Source organism: Cherax quadricarinatus, chromosome 1 (assembly GCF_038502225.1).
Source record: "Cherax quadricarinatus isolate ZL_2023a chromosome 1, ASM3850222v1, whole genome shotgun sequence".
Classification (NCBI taxonomy): Eukaryota; Metazoa; Arthropoda; class Malacostraca; order Decapoda; family Parastacidae; genus Cherax; species Cherax quadricarinatus.
In genome coordinates, this window is record NC_091292.1 from 1332915 (window position 1) to 1350380 (window position 17466).

The 17466-nt window shown below is 41.4% G+C and overlaps 1 protein-coding gene across 1 annotated transcript in view; it reads right to left on the reverse strand.

Annotated features, from left to right (window-relative positions):
• Window positions 1-16326, reverse strand: part of LOC128686654 (cyclin-dependent kinase 2) — a gene marked incomplete in the record, with an annotated part of 42151 nt that extends 25825 nt beyond the window's left edge. The window contains 1 exon segment of the mRNA XM_070099423.1: window positions 16104-16326. Within this exon segment, the coding sequence (XP_069955524.1) occupies window positions 16104-16225 (122 nt within the window).
• Between the last annotated feature and the right edge of the window lie 1140 nt (window positions 16327-17466).

The window sequence follows — 17466 nt, forward strand, 5'->3', positions numbered from 1 at the left end:
AAGCAAACACCAACAGGGGAAAACTGGGAGAGTAACATCTGAAGCTCACCCCGATTACCCCTGAGGCCGCGAATATTCCACTGTAAATAGGCCATGATTGGCAATGATAAAGATACCTGAAATCCGCAGGTAAGGGTTCCTACGGACTAGAGGGGTTAGAAAAGTCCACATGCGGAGGCAGTGGAAAACGTTCAAGCAGCGAAGGAACGGTGCGCTGTGAAGAAAGGAGTTGCGCAGATGGAGTAGAAGAGAGAGAAGGAGCGGAGGGTGGATCAGTGTCCATTGATGGTTTGGTCTCTGCAATATATTCAGAGATTGCTTCAAGTGTTTCAGAATTCAGAGACGTCGTATGGGAGACAATATTGGAAATGGTAGGGGGAGGATGAGTAAAGATTGGAACTGTAATGGAGTGTACCAAGGTAGGGGGGGGGGACGAAAGGGTGGAGGGAACTGGAGAAGCGTGAAAGGGGACAGAAGAGGCAGAAACCTGGGAGGTGGCAGAAGAGGAAGAAACTTGGGAGGGAACAGGGGAGGAAAGTACAGTACGAAGAGGAGGGTGAACCTCTACACTTGTAACAGAGCCAGTGAGAGGGGGAGAACCAGGTACTGAGACAGGGAAGGGAAAATGAGGTGGAAGATGGGTAGGAGGTGTTAACGGACCTTTTTTTGACTTTTGAGAAGTAGAGGGACGATTGGGAGGAGGTGTCATACGAGATCTCGTTGCTACTGAGGCTTGTGAGAGAGAACACGAAGAAGCAAGATCAGACTGAGACGAAGTAGGGATGTCTGAGCCGAGGACAGCAAAAGAATTAGCTACAGGAGTGACTATGGGAGAGGTAACCACAGAGGTGGGTGCAGAAGATGGGATACCAGAAGTGGGGGGACGTTTTGAAACACGGGAATAAGAAACACGAGGTAGTCTCCCTTGGAGGCGGAGATGAGAAACTGCCATGGCATAAGGGAGACCTTCTGCCTCTTTGAGGTAACGGATTTCCCGCTCGTTTAAGTAGACTTGACAACGGCGAGAGTACGAAGGGTGAGCCTCATGACAATTAAGGCAAGAGGGAGGTCGATTGCAAGACGTATTAGAATGGTCATCGGCACCACAGACTGGGCATTCAGCGATAGATCTGCAATATTTCGCTGGATGGCCAAATCGCCAGCAATTTCTACACTGTTGCGGTGTAGGGATCACCTTTCGAACTTGTAACCGATGTCCTGCTACATAAACTGAGGATGGGAGTTCACGGCTGTCGAAAGTTAAACGAGCCACATTGCTAGGGTATCGTCTCCGCCCGTGGGCAGGAAGAACATAAGTGTCTACCTTGAGGATTGGAAGATCTTGGAGTTCCAGCTGTTCAAGAATGTCAGTGCCACATGTCTGGAAATTTTGTTGAACTATGGTATGGGGCAGAATGACGGTACCACTACAAGAATTGAGGGAATGACGCTTTTCAATAGTTACAGGAACAGTATCAATATGGGAAAGACGAGAAAGCTCATGAGCCTGGGTAGCATTCTGTACGGTGACGATGCGCGTACCGCTCTTAAGAGCATGAAAAGAAATATCTTTACCAACATGGCGTAGGAGTGCCTTGCCAATACTGTGGTCAGAAAGATAGGCAGTAGAGGAAGTCGGTCGTAAAGTGAAGAATTTAGTCCATTGTGCAGTCTGAAACTGAGCGTGGAAAGGTAGTGAAGGACGTGTCGATCTTTTCTGAGAAGAACGAGAAGGTGGAGAAGTATCATCAGCAGGTAATTGTCGTTGTCGTTTAGGCGTGGGACCAGAGTTGGTCCGACGTGGAACGGGCCGGCGATTTGAAAATTGCCGCACCGTAGAGGGAGAGGCCAGAAGCATAGTCAGAGGAGAGCGAAGGTCAGATAAATCGAAGGAGTCAGTCGAGGGCTCAGTACCTGAAGCGGGTGAGGAAACAGCACCGGCAAGAGGTACAGAGGCATGAGGAGTGTCCGAAGAGTGGTCCAAAGACGAGGCGGGGTCAGAACGGGGTGCGGTATCAAGAAGGGGCCCGGGGGTAGCAGGTTCATGGACTAGGGCTGCCATGGTTAGGTTACTTCTTTCTTTTTGTTTTTAAGAAAAAAAAAAGAAAGAAAAGAAAATAAAAATAAAAAAGAATAAAAAAGGGGGGGACCGGGGAGGGATAGTTCCTAAGAGGAATGAAAGGGCCAGAAATCTCCCTCCGCGCCCAAGAGGACCTCAGCACCACAAGTAGCGCAGATGCAGCATGGAACCCGTGCCATACCCTACCTATCATACTGGCAATCCGGGATAGCAACCTCACATCTGCCGAGCTACCTTGGTGGACAAAAGAGAGGGCGGCCGGAAATCCGCCACAAAGCATACCTCCTTCGGCCACCACCCCCGGAATCCGAAAGGTGGCTTCCAGAGATACACCCGTCGCCCGAGAGACACCCAAAGCCACCCTCCGGGATACCGGAGAGGGATCAGGGCATCCCCAGGCAATCCAGATTCCACGGCAAACTACGCCACCGCCAAGAACCTCAACGGAATGGGATGGACCCCGGTACCCTTTCCCCTACCTAGGAACTAGCGTGCCTGTGGAAAAAAAAAAAAAAACACCAAAGGTCAAAAAGGAAGGGCAAAAGGGAGGGGTGGGGAGGAGGAGGAGGAAAGGAAAAAGGGGAGGATGGGATAGGGAACGGGGGATTGGGGGGTAATTAGGTTCGGTCTGACGAAGTAGACCGACAGGTCTAATTCCTCAGACCAAGAGCCTCTTCACCATGCCAAGGAGCCCCCCTTGAAGAGGATTAACAGCTTAAGTGCAAAAACTATAATCATTCAGGAATTGGTTGGACAAGCACTTTGCAAATATCAAATTTGGCTAGTATATAGGTGTTAGCTGTGGTCAATAAAACGTTAATTTAACATTAGCTTGGCAACTGCTTCAGGACAGCTGGTTGACCATGGGTCACCCTGGGCATAGTACTGGTCTAAGCTTAAGTAGTAGTGTGTTTCTACTGTCCCTATTTAGTATCTATATAAATGTTCCACATGTCATGGAAACTGCTCCTATTTTTTTCCAAGGTGGAACTGTGACCAAATGGAGTAGAGGATGAAAAGAATTCCTTCATCTATACTATCCTAATCTAAACTATCTAGACAAAACTAGAAGTGTCTAGACTGTGTAGTTAGTCATTATTGTCTCAGTGGTAATGTGTCTGTTTAGCTCACAATCCAATGGACCAAAGTTCAGTCCCCCAAACAAGCCAAGATGTACAGGTAAGTCTTCCTTACAACTGCTGTCCTGCCTTTATCTAGCAGCTAGTTGGCTGCAAATGACCACTTGCTAAGAAAAGGGATCAAAAGATCCCAGTGAAATAATTTAGCACTGCTTTACTTTGTTCACTCCAAGTTCTTAATTCTTCAGGCAAGACAATACAAGAGGTCATCTTCAACTATGAAGTCTACTGCTATTTGCATTTTCAATGTACTTCACATTCTCCTGTAACAATGCCACCATGTTTCTCACTGTCCACCACTGATGAGTTTTATTGTACCGAGATATTTAATCCACATTTACAGGCCACTGATGCCTATTTGGTATTTTTTTTTTCAAACTTTTAATATACAGCAAAGTGATGGAAATCTATTGGAAATACCATTTATACAAGTGTGTAACTTAAATTATAACATTGGAGTCCATGTTAAGTTGCTTACTTTTATATAAATTTAAGTTTAGACACTTTTCTCTAACATGCATTTTATGTCATTAAATAGGGAATTACTGCACAGAAACTTCACTATTCATAATGAATATTTTGCACACTGACCATCTGAGTCACCACTGCATAATACTTTTAGCTACAACTGTTCTTTTCAGGCTTAGCAGCACACTATTGAGTATTATGCTGAATCCTGTGGTGCTATGACCAAAGACACATATCCACCACAGCAGCCAGCGTGTTACCCAACCACAAATGCCTAATGAATTGCTGCCACAGATACCACTGTTTTTTAACACACTAGCTCTAATTTACATAAGTAAATTCGATGCTACACTTAACCCATAACTTGCTCAGACTGCTAATTAGCAATACATTTCAAATGCTCCATTTGTCAACAGAATGTGAGATCTTAAATTTGTTTCAAATGCTCAGGTAATTAGACCAAACAAGACTTTCCAGACCTCTTAATAAAACCCTCATTTGCCTATCACATCATGGCAGATATATACATGTTGACATCTTAAGCCAATTACTATTACATATAAGGGGAAGTGCTAAACCCGTACGGGTCATACGCACCTGGGGAATGGGAGGCAATCGGGTTCAATCCAAGGAAGGGCACGAGTCTAATTGCTTGGAGCCCCTCATCAGAATCAAGGAACCTCCTTTGAGGGGTTAAGAAGCCAAGCTCTTGACTAACTGTATTCACTGCCCTAACAAAATACACAATACAATTGTAGTGTCTAATGATGAGGGTTTACACCTCTACAGGTTCAGAAGAGTTACTAGAAAATGTACAACAGTAATTCTGAAACAGAACAAGATGGACCTAGCCACAAACTATCTTTTCAATTTATGTGGCAGGAAAGGAGCAATTTTACCAAAGACCATTGTTTTAGTATAACATTCTTGAATTTTATTATTTTAAAGCTTATTTTGACACTTCAACTGATCACAATTAAAAAATGAATTTTGTCTGGGTGAAGTTACGTCTCCCAACTTGTATATGTAGGGTTAGCAGAAAATGTGTACTCTACCTGTACTGTTGTATTTACATATTTTTTTTTCCTGCTTTGACCATGTTTATGCCTCATGCCAAGAAACACTTGTACAAGATTACTGGAAGGACACTGACCACCAAATGTATTTGTAAAGTGCATGCAACGAGAAATTTATGTACTGTATTACCATATTAGGTTTTTGCACTTTTCTATGTTAAAAAAAATACAGTTTATGGCAGTTTATCAAGAAATATGAAAGTAGGCCTACTGACCCCACCTAATTTTAAATTGACAGTTCCATTTGGCTGAGGAACATACTGCAGGTGACATCCACTCATATCAACACCTCGCTTCTCTCCACTATATACATACTCCATTTTTACCCATCTCTGGGAATCTATATTCCTGACATGAAGTCATAATAAAATGCCATAAATCACAAGCTATCTTAAACATACTTATCAGTATTTTACTGCTGATGTACATTTTGCACTTATGTGTATCTTTATATATAAAGCAATCAATAATAAAAGACTGGAGAAGCTACCCGATCCTCAATCCCTGGCATCTTCGCCCAGGGCAACCAGCTACCCTATTGACATAACTAATCCTATTTTTTGACAGCCATGCTATTACTGGGCAGGAGACTGCTGATGCACTAAAAGGAAAAAAAAAAAGAAAAAAAAAAAAAAAAAAAAAAAAAAAAAAAAAAAAAAAAAGAGGTACACATGATATGGTATTATGAATGAGCAAATTATGGGTTAAGATATATTCTGCAGAAGACTTGTTGAAAAGTAGAGGCAGATGCGACTTCCCAAACAACTGGTAATACTGTGGCAATAAATCTTAAATGAGAGAAAAATAACATGTTTAGCAAAAACAATTTTAGTATATTCTTGCTACACAATTTTATAATTTTCTCTATTTTTGGCTAAATAATTGAAGTTTAATATTGAACAAACCCTTTTTCCCGAGGATGAAGTTGTAGGTGGTTCTTCTTAACAGCAGCACAATAGCAGCTCCACTAGGTAACTAGGACTGTGATAGCCATCAAACACTGCTAAGCACAGCTCCAGCTACCTTGTAGGTCTGCCAAATTTTTAATCTCAAGATGCTACTGCATGTCACATTCAAACTTAGGTCTAAAAATCAATAATTATTTTATAACCACAGATGATTTTACAGAATTAATATTTATATTGTAATAAAGTCTGGGTAAAGTGCTGAGCTACACTCATAATGAAATATTTTATATTATTTGGGAATGCATTTTGTAAACACACTAAACACCCTCATTAGCAAGAGATGAACCTTCACTGCTATCCTGAAAAAAGGTAGTCATTTGCGATTCTTTTGTGTTCGTGTTTTAGGGAAGAGACACCTAAAATGAAAGAGCTCAAAATTCTGCACAACTGAATACATGTATTTGAATTTTGGCTAGATTGATTCCCAAGAAAAACATTTCCATAATGGCTATACCCCCTTCAAGTTTTATATTTTCTGATACCTTTTTTTCCACACCATTCATGACTCAGAATACACCAGTCTTATCTTTTATGTATTAATTCCTTTATGCCTGTTCCACACACTAGGTTCTAATATTTCACTCTCATTACAACTTGTTCAGTAATAGTAGTTACATTTCTCATAACTAATGGGTTTCATTATAGCCTTTGCCACTCAATAATAACAGATTTCTATATCAGTCTGCAAAATCATCCTGAAAAGTAGTAGTATAGCAGGAAACAGCATTGGTACATTTTTGTTTCTACACCCGCAGTCATTTCTCCTTTGGAAATCCTTTATTGGAATTTAGTTAACAGAAGTAAGACCTTTCAGAGAAGTAATGTTCTTACAGTAAAGCCTCTCATTTACAGACTAGTGGGGGGAGGGGCTTATATGAAAATGCCAACCATCCACAACTCCTGAATTATGAAACATTTAATGTTCATCCATTTTTCTGAAGTGGTGAACTTGTTCTATTGATGCAGAAGACAATTAGCCAATAAGAATACATGTACAGGTATTGTAACCTGTAGTACTGTATACGTAGTAATTTTCTAGTACTCTACATAATTTACAGTAATTTTTCTTACCTTTTTGTGGTGGAGAGGTGTAAGCTGTTGTGATTACTACTGATGGCTCAAACTTTTATTCTGAGCTCTACTAGTGAAAATAATGTAGATGGGCAAGAAAACGGATTTCATACTCGAGTCACTGAGTCACTCCTTAACACTGAGAACTACACATTTTATCTTAGCTCCACAATGCCTGTTAGAAGCCACTGTTAATTGCACTGTACTTAACATGCTAATAAGGTCACACAAAATGTTCTAAATCCAGAGATAGTTAGAGACTGAATGACGAGTGCAAGTACAAGTGAGCACAAACTGGCTGGCATGGTGGCCTACAGCTTGGGCAACAATGAAAACTGAGAGGTCTTGAACACTGCTGCTTTGACCCATACCGGACAACCGTCAGCATTAGCAGACTTGGCCCAATACTTCAGAAGACAACCGGACACTATCCCTACAGGTAAAAGGCAGAATTAGACAGAGCATTTACAGAGCCAATTTTTTCTCCGAATTACCAAAATCTGCTAAGGAGAGGTTTAATTAACCCTTTCACTGTCGCTCCCATAATATTACGGCTTGCAAGCCAGTGTGTCCCATAATACTACGCCAAAATTCTAGCGGCTTCCAATTTTGCAGGAGAAAGTTGGTAGGTCTACATGAGAGAATGGGTCTGAGTGGTCAGTGTGTGCAGTATAAAAAAAAATCCTGCAGCACACAGTGCATGAGAAAAAAAAACTACCATGTTTTTGGTTTAAAACACCGGCTTTGCAGTGTATTTTCATATGGTATTTATGGTTGTATTCTCATTTTCTTGGTCTCATTTGATAAAATGGAAGATACTGGTCTCCCTCAACATTCATATTTTCCACTTTCACAGGCTTTGAACATTCGCGAATTCCCAACCACCCAATCATATTTAAAATATGTCATTACTGTACATATGTTAGGAATTGTGGTGGTGGCAGAGTTTGTTTGGAAATAGGACAAGATAGTCCTTCAATATGACACTAATATCAACTCTACATCTTATTTACCTATCACAATTCATCTAATATGACAACAAACATTATTAATAACAGAACCATAACATACTCTAGAATGAATAAAATACTTCATCATGTATGTCAAAAGTGTTGTTGGGTTGTTGTTGTCGGGTGTACAAGGGCCATTGAAAGATAAGCCTTACATAGTGGTGATGGGGGCAGCAGCAGAGACGGCTGTGTTGTCAGTCGCCCTATATAACGCCAACAACATTGGAGGAGTTAGGTTTGTGCTGTCCTCTTTCTATCAATTAATCACTTTACTTACTTGCTACACTATCGCTGGCTGGCGATATAGCCTTTATCGACTTGTGCTACTTTAGTGTCATACATATCATAGAATTACCGAGTCACTGAAAAAGGCACATTCTCCCCTCTCTCTTCCTCATCCACTTTGGTACTCTGCTACGAGTTTTGTCTTGAATTCTATAGTCTTTCTCACCTTCTTTACCAATGGGCTGGCACTGGTACAATATTTTACGATGTTTACACGTGTTTTATGATTATTTATGGTTAAATAGCTTAAGGAAGCAGTATTGTTAGGCTAAGTAAATGCTATTATTATATTTCCCTACAATATATTTGTGCACCAAACGTTTGCGATTTTTCAATACTCGCGAGGTTCTGGATCCCCTAACCCTCGTGAATGTGGAGGGAGACCTGTATATTACAGAAACTGAGATATTTCTGAATAGTTTACAGACTAAAAGCCCCTTAAAATTGAGTTCAAAGTAGCAGAAATGTTCGATTTTTGTCGATGTTCTAGAGTAAACAAATCAAGTCAGGCATCTAATACACATCAACTGGTAGGTCTAATGTGCTTTCACAAATCTGTTGATATTATTTATACCATTTTTATAATAATGCAGTAGTCTGCACAATAGTAAATTTTATTTTTTGTGTGAATAAAAATTCAAAATGACAAGCAAGTGTAATATAAAAGGGGCCTGGAGATGTGACTAATGAACAGAGAAAATGTTATTTAAGTGCTAGGAATGTTTGTATACCTTTGATATATCTTTGAAGAGTTGAGTTTTTCTCTACTCTGAGCCCGGCCAAGGGACAGGCTCGTCTGGTGTTTGCCTGGTCAACCAGGTTGTTGCTGCTGGAGGCCTGCTGCCCCACATGTCCATCACAGCCTGGCTGACCTGGCACCTGGTGAAGATACTTGTCCAGTTTCCTCTTGAAGGCTTCTGCACTTGTTCCAGCCATGTTTCTGATATCTTCTGGTAAGATGTTGAATAGTCTAGGACCCCGGATGTTGATATAGTGTTCCCTCATTGTCCCCGCCACACCCCTGCTCCTCACTGGGTTTATTTTACACTTCCATCTCTCTTGCTCCAGTATGTTATGGCAGTGTGCAGCTTTGTGATCAGGCCCTCGAGTACTTTCCAGGTGTATATTATGTATCTCTCTCTCTTTCCTCCACTCCAATGAGTATATGTATATGGGGTTTATTTTGGACTATTTTTAATTTTGCATAAAATTGGCCAAATCACCAGCTTGTGCACTTTACAGGGTAGTGTTGACAATGAATGGTAGTTTCTTGTGCTCAATCAAAATAACGGAAGGCATGCTAGCGAAATAGCTAAAATCTGGTAGAGTTGAGCAATGGAATTCACTTAAAATATGACTAAGTCAGCGAAATCACCAATGCATAAACTGCACCCAGACTGCTAACTATACAGAAGACCCCTGCTACCAGGTCAGTTGCCATGTTCCTCCCTTAAGTCAATGTGACCTGACCTGACTAGGTTGGGTGCACTGGCTTAAGCCGGTAGGAGACTTGGACCTGCCTCGCATGGGCCAGTAGGCCTGCTGCAGTGTTCCTTCGTTCTTATGTTCTTATATCAGCCAAATCAGATTTCGGCCACTTTTTTGGTCAAAATTTTATCCTGGATTTCGGCCGCAACTTGGAAATCAGCCATACTGGACGCTCCCCCCCCCCCCCCGCCGCATGCACGAGTCAGTCTGGTTGTGTGTCTGTGAGTGAGCAACACCCTTCACATTCATCCAAATATTTCATTATAATCCATTGTTTTTTGTGGTTGTTTATCGAGTGCAACTGCAAAATAAGCTACCATGGGCCCAAAGAAAGTTCCTAGTGCCAGCCCTTTGGTAAAGAAAGTGAGAAACACGATAGAATTCAGTGACAAAACCTCGTCCCACTTCAGGTAAATCTTGAGACGCCAAAAACAGACCTCTCTGGAGTTTCTTTTTTTTTGTGTGTGTGGCAGTGGTGCAGTGACAAGCTAGTCCTAGCGCCTAAAAGACAAAGGGAAGTAACCCCAGATAGGGACTTGATACCTTAAGTCCTTATGGAGGGGGATCCCCCTTCCAAACAATAACCCCAACTCCCTCTCCTCTCTTCGCCTTCTTCAATACAACAAGAGTCTTCAATAAAGGTATGTAATGTTCATTTATCATGAAAATTTGTGCTTTATATTTATTTCTCATTGTTTTCTGCATGTAAAACTACGTATAGTTAATCTTTAAAAAATGTATTTTTTTTTTTAATATTTTTGGGTGTCTGGAATGGATTAATTGTATTTACATTAATTCTTATGGGAAATATTACTTTGGTTTTCAGCCCTTTCAGACTTAGGCCGATCTTCTGGAACGGATTATGGCCAAAATCTGGGGTTCCACCATAATATGTATAGAACATATATAGGGCTTGCTCCTATCCATGGTTTCGATATCCACAGCAGGTCCTTGGAACGTATCCCCCGCAAATAAGGGGGTTCTACTGTACAGTGGACCCTTAGTTTTCATCAATCTTAGTCATCAGCAATTTTGGTTTTGGCCAATTTTTTTTGTCGATGTTTGACTTCAGTTTTTGTCGATTACCTTAGTTTTCATCGATCGTACAGAACCTGTCCAGTCCCCAGCGCGCAGACAAAGCAGGAGATAGTGTTGTGCAGTCCATTATTTGTGAAAAGGGAAGGCAGTTGCATGAGGATCTCAAAGAAACTGCCTGAAACAAGTGGTGATGAAAGTGAATTCAATGCCAGCAAAGGCTGGCTCAAAAATTTCAAGAAGCGAAGTGGCATACACAGTATTGTAAGGCACAGTGTGGGTGCTAGTTCAGACAAACAAGTGGCTGAAAATTTTGTTGGGGAATTCAAATGTTATATAGTTTGAAAAATTCCAACCCCAACAAGTGTTCAATTGTGACGAAACAGGCCTCTTTTGAAAGAAAATGCCAAAGAGGACCTACATCACGCAGGAGGAAAAGGCACTCCCAAGACACAAGCCTATGAAAGACAGGCTAACTTGCTGTGTGGTAATGCTAGTGGGGATTTCAAAGTAAAGCCTTTACTGGTGTATCAGTCTGAAAATCCCAGTGTGTTCAAGAAAAACAGTATTGTTAAGAGTAAACTGTGTGTGATGTGAAAGGCAAACAGTAGGGCATGGGTCACAAGGGAAATTTTCCTGGAATGGTTTAATGAAATGTTTGGTCCCAGTGTGAAAAATTACCTCCTGGATAAGAAACTGCCACTCTAGTGCCTCCTGTTAATGGACAATGCTCCTGCTCATCCTCTAGATTTGGAAGACCAATTGTCTAAAGAATTCAGTTTTGTTACAGTGAAGTTTTTGCCTCCTAACACCACTCCTGTCCTCCAGCCCATGGACCAGCAGATCACTGCAAACTTCAAAAAACTGTACACCAAAGCAATGTTTCAAAGGTGCTTTGACATAACCTCGGACTCTGAATTGACCCTAAGAGTTCTGGAACAATCACTTCAATATCTTCCACTGCATAGGCTTTATAGATAAGGCTTGGCAGGGAGTGACTCCCAGGACGATGAACTCTGCTTGGAGAAAACTGGCGCACATAACGGAGATAAGACACCTCAATTACTGGGAGCGCTTGAAGTTCCTGAACCTGTATTCCCTGGAATGCAGGCGGGAGATACACACTATTATATACACCTGGAAAATCCTAGAGGGACTAACCATACCCCCGGCCGGGATTGAACCCGCGGTCATAGTCTCAAAACTCCAGCCCGTCGCGTTAGCCACTAGACCAGCGACGGGCTGGAGTTTTGAGACTATGACCGCGGGTTCAATCCCGGCCGGGGGTATGGTTTGTTTGCAATCGTGTCATTATGATTTCTTGAGTCCTAGAGGGACTAGTACCGAACTTGCACACGAAAATCACTCACAACGAAAGCAAAAGACTTGGCAGACAATGCAGCATCCCCCCAATGAAAAGCAGGGGTGTCACTAGCACATTAAGAGACAATACAATAAGTGTCAGGGGCCCTGAGACTGTTCAACTGCCTCCCAGCATACATAAGGGGGATTACCAATAGACCCTTGGCAGTCTTCAAGCTGGCACTGGACAAGCACCTAAAGTCGGTACCTGACCAGCCGGGCTGTGGCTCGTACGTTGGATTGTGTGCAGCCAGCAGTAACAGCCTGGTTGATCAGGCTCTGATCCACCATGCGGCCTGGTCACAGACTGGGCCGCAGGGGCGTTGACCCCCAGAACTCTTTCCAGGTAAAAAGGATTTTGAAAGGTTTGAGGCTGACCCTGTCAATCCTACACCTGTTTTGCAATCAATTGTGGCATTCGAGAATTCCATGGGGTTGGATGCAAGTTTGGAGGATGTGGAAGAGCTGGTGGAGGACCACAATGAAGAGCTAACCACTGATGAGCTGCAAGAGCTTCATCTGCAACAGCAACAGACCACAGCTGAGGAAACTGCTTCAGAGGAGGAGGAAGAGAGATGGAAGAAGGTGCCTTCTTCAAAGATTATGGAAATTTGTGCAATGTAGACTAAAGTGCATTTATTTGTGGAGCAACATCACCCTGACAAAGCTGTTGCAATCCGTGCTGGTGACTTTTACAATGACAATGCCATGTCCCATTTTAGGCAAATCTTAGAGATGCCAGAAACAGACCTATCTGAACAGATATTTTGTGTGACAGGGGTCCAGTGACTCAAGCTGGTCCTTGTGACAGTAAAAAACAAAGGAGGGAAGTGACCCCAGATAAGGACTTGGTACCTAGAGTCCTAATGGAGGGGGATTCCCCTTCCAAACAATAACCTATCTTCCCTCTCCCTTCCTTCCAGCAACAACAGCCTTCAAAAAGGGTAAGTGTCATGTTTAATGTTCATTCTTTTGTGCATGTAAATGTATATTTAAGGTAAAAATTTTGTTGTCGAGATTCCTGGGTGTCTGGAACGGATTAATTCCATTTACGTTATTTTTTATGGGGGAAATGGTTTTGGTTTTGGCCGATGGCACTGGAACGGATTAAACATGAAAACCAAGGGTCCACTGTACTAGTTTATCAATGGAGTTCCAGGTAAGTGGAACAAACTCTCAGGTATCACCATTTAGTCAGCTTTGAGTAGTTTTCAACAGGTTGGATCGGTATACAAGTGGGTGATGTGGAAGGGAGGGGGCCTACCTATCATGCTGCAGTGTTCCACTGGGGCATTTTTCAGGGGGTTGGTTTCAGAGCTGTGACATCATATATAAATTCTGTAACATCAAGAGCTTTACAATGGAGATTTATATTTTGAGCTTATGGGTGGGGGGCCTTTACAATATTTTGGGTAATAAGAAAGAAGGAGCACTGCAATAAAGTAAACAGAATCCTTGGTTTCATATAAATAATAGGAGTCCTCAGGTTGTTCAACTCTATCCTTGGTTAGGCCTCGTTTAGATTATGCTGCAGTTTTGGTTACCGTATTACAGAATGGATATAAATGCTCTGGAAAATGTACAAAGGAGGACAAAGTTGATCAATTGTATCAGAAATCTCTCCTATGATAGACTGAGGGCCCTGAATCTGCACTCTAGAAAGGCATAGAATTAGGGGGGATATGACCTAGATGTATAAATGAAACACAGGAATAAATAAAGGTGATGTAAATAGCATGCTAAAATTCAATAGCCAAGACAGTACTTGCAGCAATGGTTTTAAGATGGAAAAATTCAGATTCAGGAAGGATATAAGAAACCAATGGTTTGGTAATAAGAGTTGTGGACGAGTGGAACAAACTCCTGAGTACCGACAGACACTAAAACATTGTGTAGTTTTAAAAATAGGTTAGATAAATGCACGAGTGTGTGTGGGTGGGCGAGAGTTTGACCTGACTAGCTTGTGCTACTAGGTCAGATGCTATGCTCCTTCCTTAAGTGAATGTGACCTGACCTGACTAATTTGGGGTATTGGCTTGGGCTGGTGGGGGATTTAGACCTCCCTCGCATGGGCCAGTAGGCCTGCTGCAGCGTTCCTTCTTACGTTCTTAAACCAATGCTTTCCTACATCCTTTCTAAATTTAAAATTTTCCAACTTTAACCCATGGCTAGATATTTTTAGCATGTTATTTACATCCTCTATTCCCGTTTTACATTTATACACTTCAATCACCCCCCCCCCCATTTTACACCTGAGTGCAGATTTGGGGTTCTCAGTCTATCCTCACACGAACGAACAAACGATAGTTCAGATAAGATCCCAAATGGGATGAGCGGGGAAGACGGGACAGACGAAGAATAGTGCTGGAGAGGAGTGTTCTTAGTCGTAGAAATAGAGCCAGGGCCTAATCCTCATACGAATAACTTCTACATAACATAAGAAGGAACACTGCAGCAGGCCTACTGGCCCATGCGAGGCAGGTCCAAGCCTCCTACCGGCTTAAGCTGCTGATACATAGGATCAACTATATCATCTTCCTTTGTACGTTTTCCAGCAAATTTATATCCATTCTGTAATATGGTTACGAGAACTATGCAGCATTATCTAAATGAGGCCTAACCAACTCCATATAGAGTTGAAGAATAATCTGAGGACTCCTGTTATTTATATTATAATCAAAAAGAAGCGCTAAGCCACAAGGGCTATACAGCGCTGCTTCTGTTATTTATACTTCTTGATATGAAGCCACAAATTCTATTCACTTTACTGTGAACACTTACGCACTGTCGTCTTGATTTTAGATTACTGCTAACCAGAGCTCCTAAATCGTTCTAGCAATCAGCGATATGATTCAGTTTGTAAGTGTCATGGTTATTTTTCTTCCCATCGTTTAGAACTTTGCATCTGTCTACATTAAACTGCATCTGCCATGTCTCTGACTATTGTATGTCTATTCAGATCTTCATACAGCACTCTAGTGTCCTCATCAAGAATAGGACTAATAAATAGGTTAGGTTTTGATGGGATAAGTTGATTTTTATTAGGTTAATTTAACCTTAATTTTCAACAGGTAGTTTTTAAATATTCGTGAAAATACATAAAAAAAAAAAACTTAACTGGCACAAATTCAAAGTATTTCCACTGCACAAAGTAATTAATATTGGACACTTTCAAATGTAAGTGTTCACGAGAGTTAGTGGTAGAGTTTAGATTTATTACCAGAAAGTTTCTACCTAGCCTAAAGGCCTAAAATATAACCATTTCCACTGTACAAACCACTTAATATTGGAGAATTTACATAAAAACCAAGCTCTTAAACCAAATTGTAGTCTTCCACTGTGAAATAAGACTTGTGCAGTGTTAGGTTATTTTATCAATGAAACATTGACCATGAATGACTTTAGTCCAGAACTGAATCACATGCCACAGTTTTCTTAATATAAAAGCTAAACAATGCAAGTTTTATTTCACAAATGAAGGTGAACAGACACTCAACTGTTCTTAAAAAACTTCCTTTCAGGGGGTGCAGCGCTGTATAGCCCTTGTGGCTTAGCGCTTCTTTTTGATGATAATAATAATAATAATAATCCTTTCAGGGGGTAAGAAATTACAGGAAAGCACAAATTTTGCAAAGAAAAACAAAACCACTAGATAAGTTAGCAACACATAGAAGGTAATTACTACTTATTATCGTGTAGTGAAGACTTAAAATATAATTTAGGCGTAGCAGCCTAACCTGAGCCAGTAGGCCTAAATTATGTTATACTCCATGACTACCATGAAGCTTAAAAACAGATATTTAAGTTATTTAACGACAATGAAGGTAAAACATGAAGAGGAGAATGAGGTAGAGGTAAATATAGAAGGTAGATGAGACTGGTGATGACGAGCTTCACTCCTGTAGCTACAAATTGGGAATCACAAATACGTAATTAGAGAGAGAGAGGCAACACGAGGCAGCACACACACCTCCTGCCCAGCCTCACCTCTCAGCAGCACTCTGCTCCCTCAAGTACCTATAAAGAGGTTAGTGTGTGTGAGTATCGTGCAGTAAACATGTATATGAGTAAAGTGGTGGTGGTGGAGAGAGAGTCCCGGAGCCGCCACCAACAACACTCACTTCTCCAGTCTTATCTTCTTCAGCGCCACAATCCTCTTAGTTACTCTGTCCTGCGCCTTGTATACCACGCCGTAGGTACCCTCGCCGATCTTCTCAATCTTCTCGTAGTTGTGTAGAGCCATGGTGGTGGTGGTGGAGGTGGTGATGGCGGCGTCCTGCTCGCACCTTTCCCGCGCTACACTTCACACTTCACATACCGTTTTGTTCACACTGATGCTACGCTCGAAAACCATACCATTATCTACCATATTTTTATTTTTAACTCTATTCTTTACTTGCACCACTGCATTTAGCGTATTTTTCTACCTTCATTTTAATATGCGCAAACGCAAAACTAAAATAAATTAACATGATTTTTTTCGAGGTTATAAATGGTATTATTGAGGCCGTTTTCTGTCTTAGGGATAGTGGATAACTTACTTATCTCTACAGTATTATTATTATTATTATTATTATTATTATTATTATTATTATTATTATTATTATTATTATTATTAATTATTATTATTATTAGTGCGAGAAGCGCTAAACCCATATGCTCATATAAAGACTGGAGAATGGGAAGTAATCACGTAAAAAAACAAATCAAAATCATAATTTCTGTTTTTAACAAACATACACATTAGTTCCAGTGACTCCAAATCACTAGAAATATTGGAAGTATTCTTCATGGATGGGCAATAACCCAAAATTATTTTATTCATAGGGAAGAGCTAAATCTGTAGAGGTTATATAGAGAGCGGGGAATAAGAGTTATTCACATTTGATATATGAAAAGAGATACCTCCAAGTTTTTGGATCAAGAGGCTTTTATCAGCACTAAGGGACCTCTCATTAATGGTACCCAGGATGTAACGAGCGTTCCCTCTCTGGATAGCCACACCAAGGAACAGTAACAGGATTATTAATATTATAATCAAAGTGCTAAACCGACAAGGGTCATGTAGCAACAGTAACAGGACAACAGCAACTCTTTAGTTTTGAGTTCACTGGATGATCCTCGAACTCTTCTAAGAAAACTTTCAGAGATTTTGTGTCAGTGAATGAGGTTGGAGAGTTGAAGGAGGAGGTCTTGCTTCTCCAGGAGGAGATTAGGAGGCTGAAGGTCCACCTCAATGGGCCTGGGAGAGAGTGTGAGGTGGTTGGAGATGTGGGGAATGAGGCTTCTAGCAGTGAGGTGCAGTCTGTCTCTCACTGTGAGGAGGCTGTAGGTGGGGAGGGAGCAACGGCTACCAGCAGTGAGGTGCAGCCCAGCACCTGCTACAAGTGGCGAGTTGTTCACAGTAATGGGAGGCGCATCAGAGTAAGGAAAGTTAAGAGTGAAGATCTGAAGGTAGGAAATCGCTTCTCTGTTCTCCAGGAT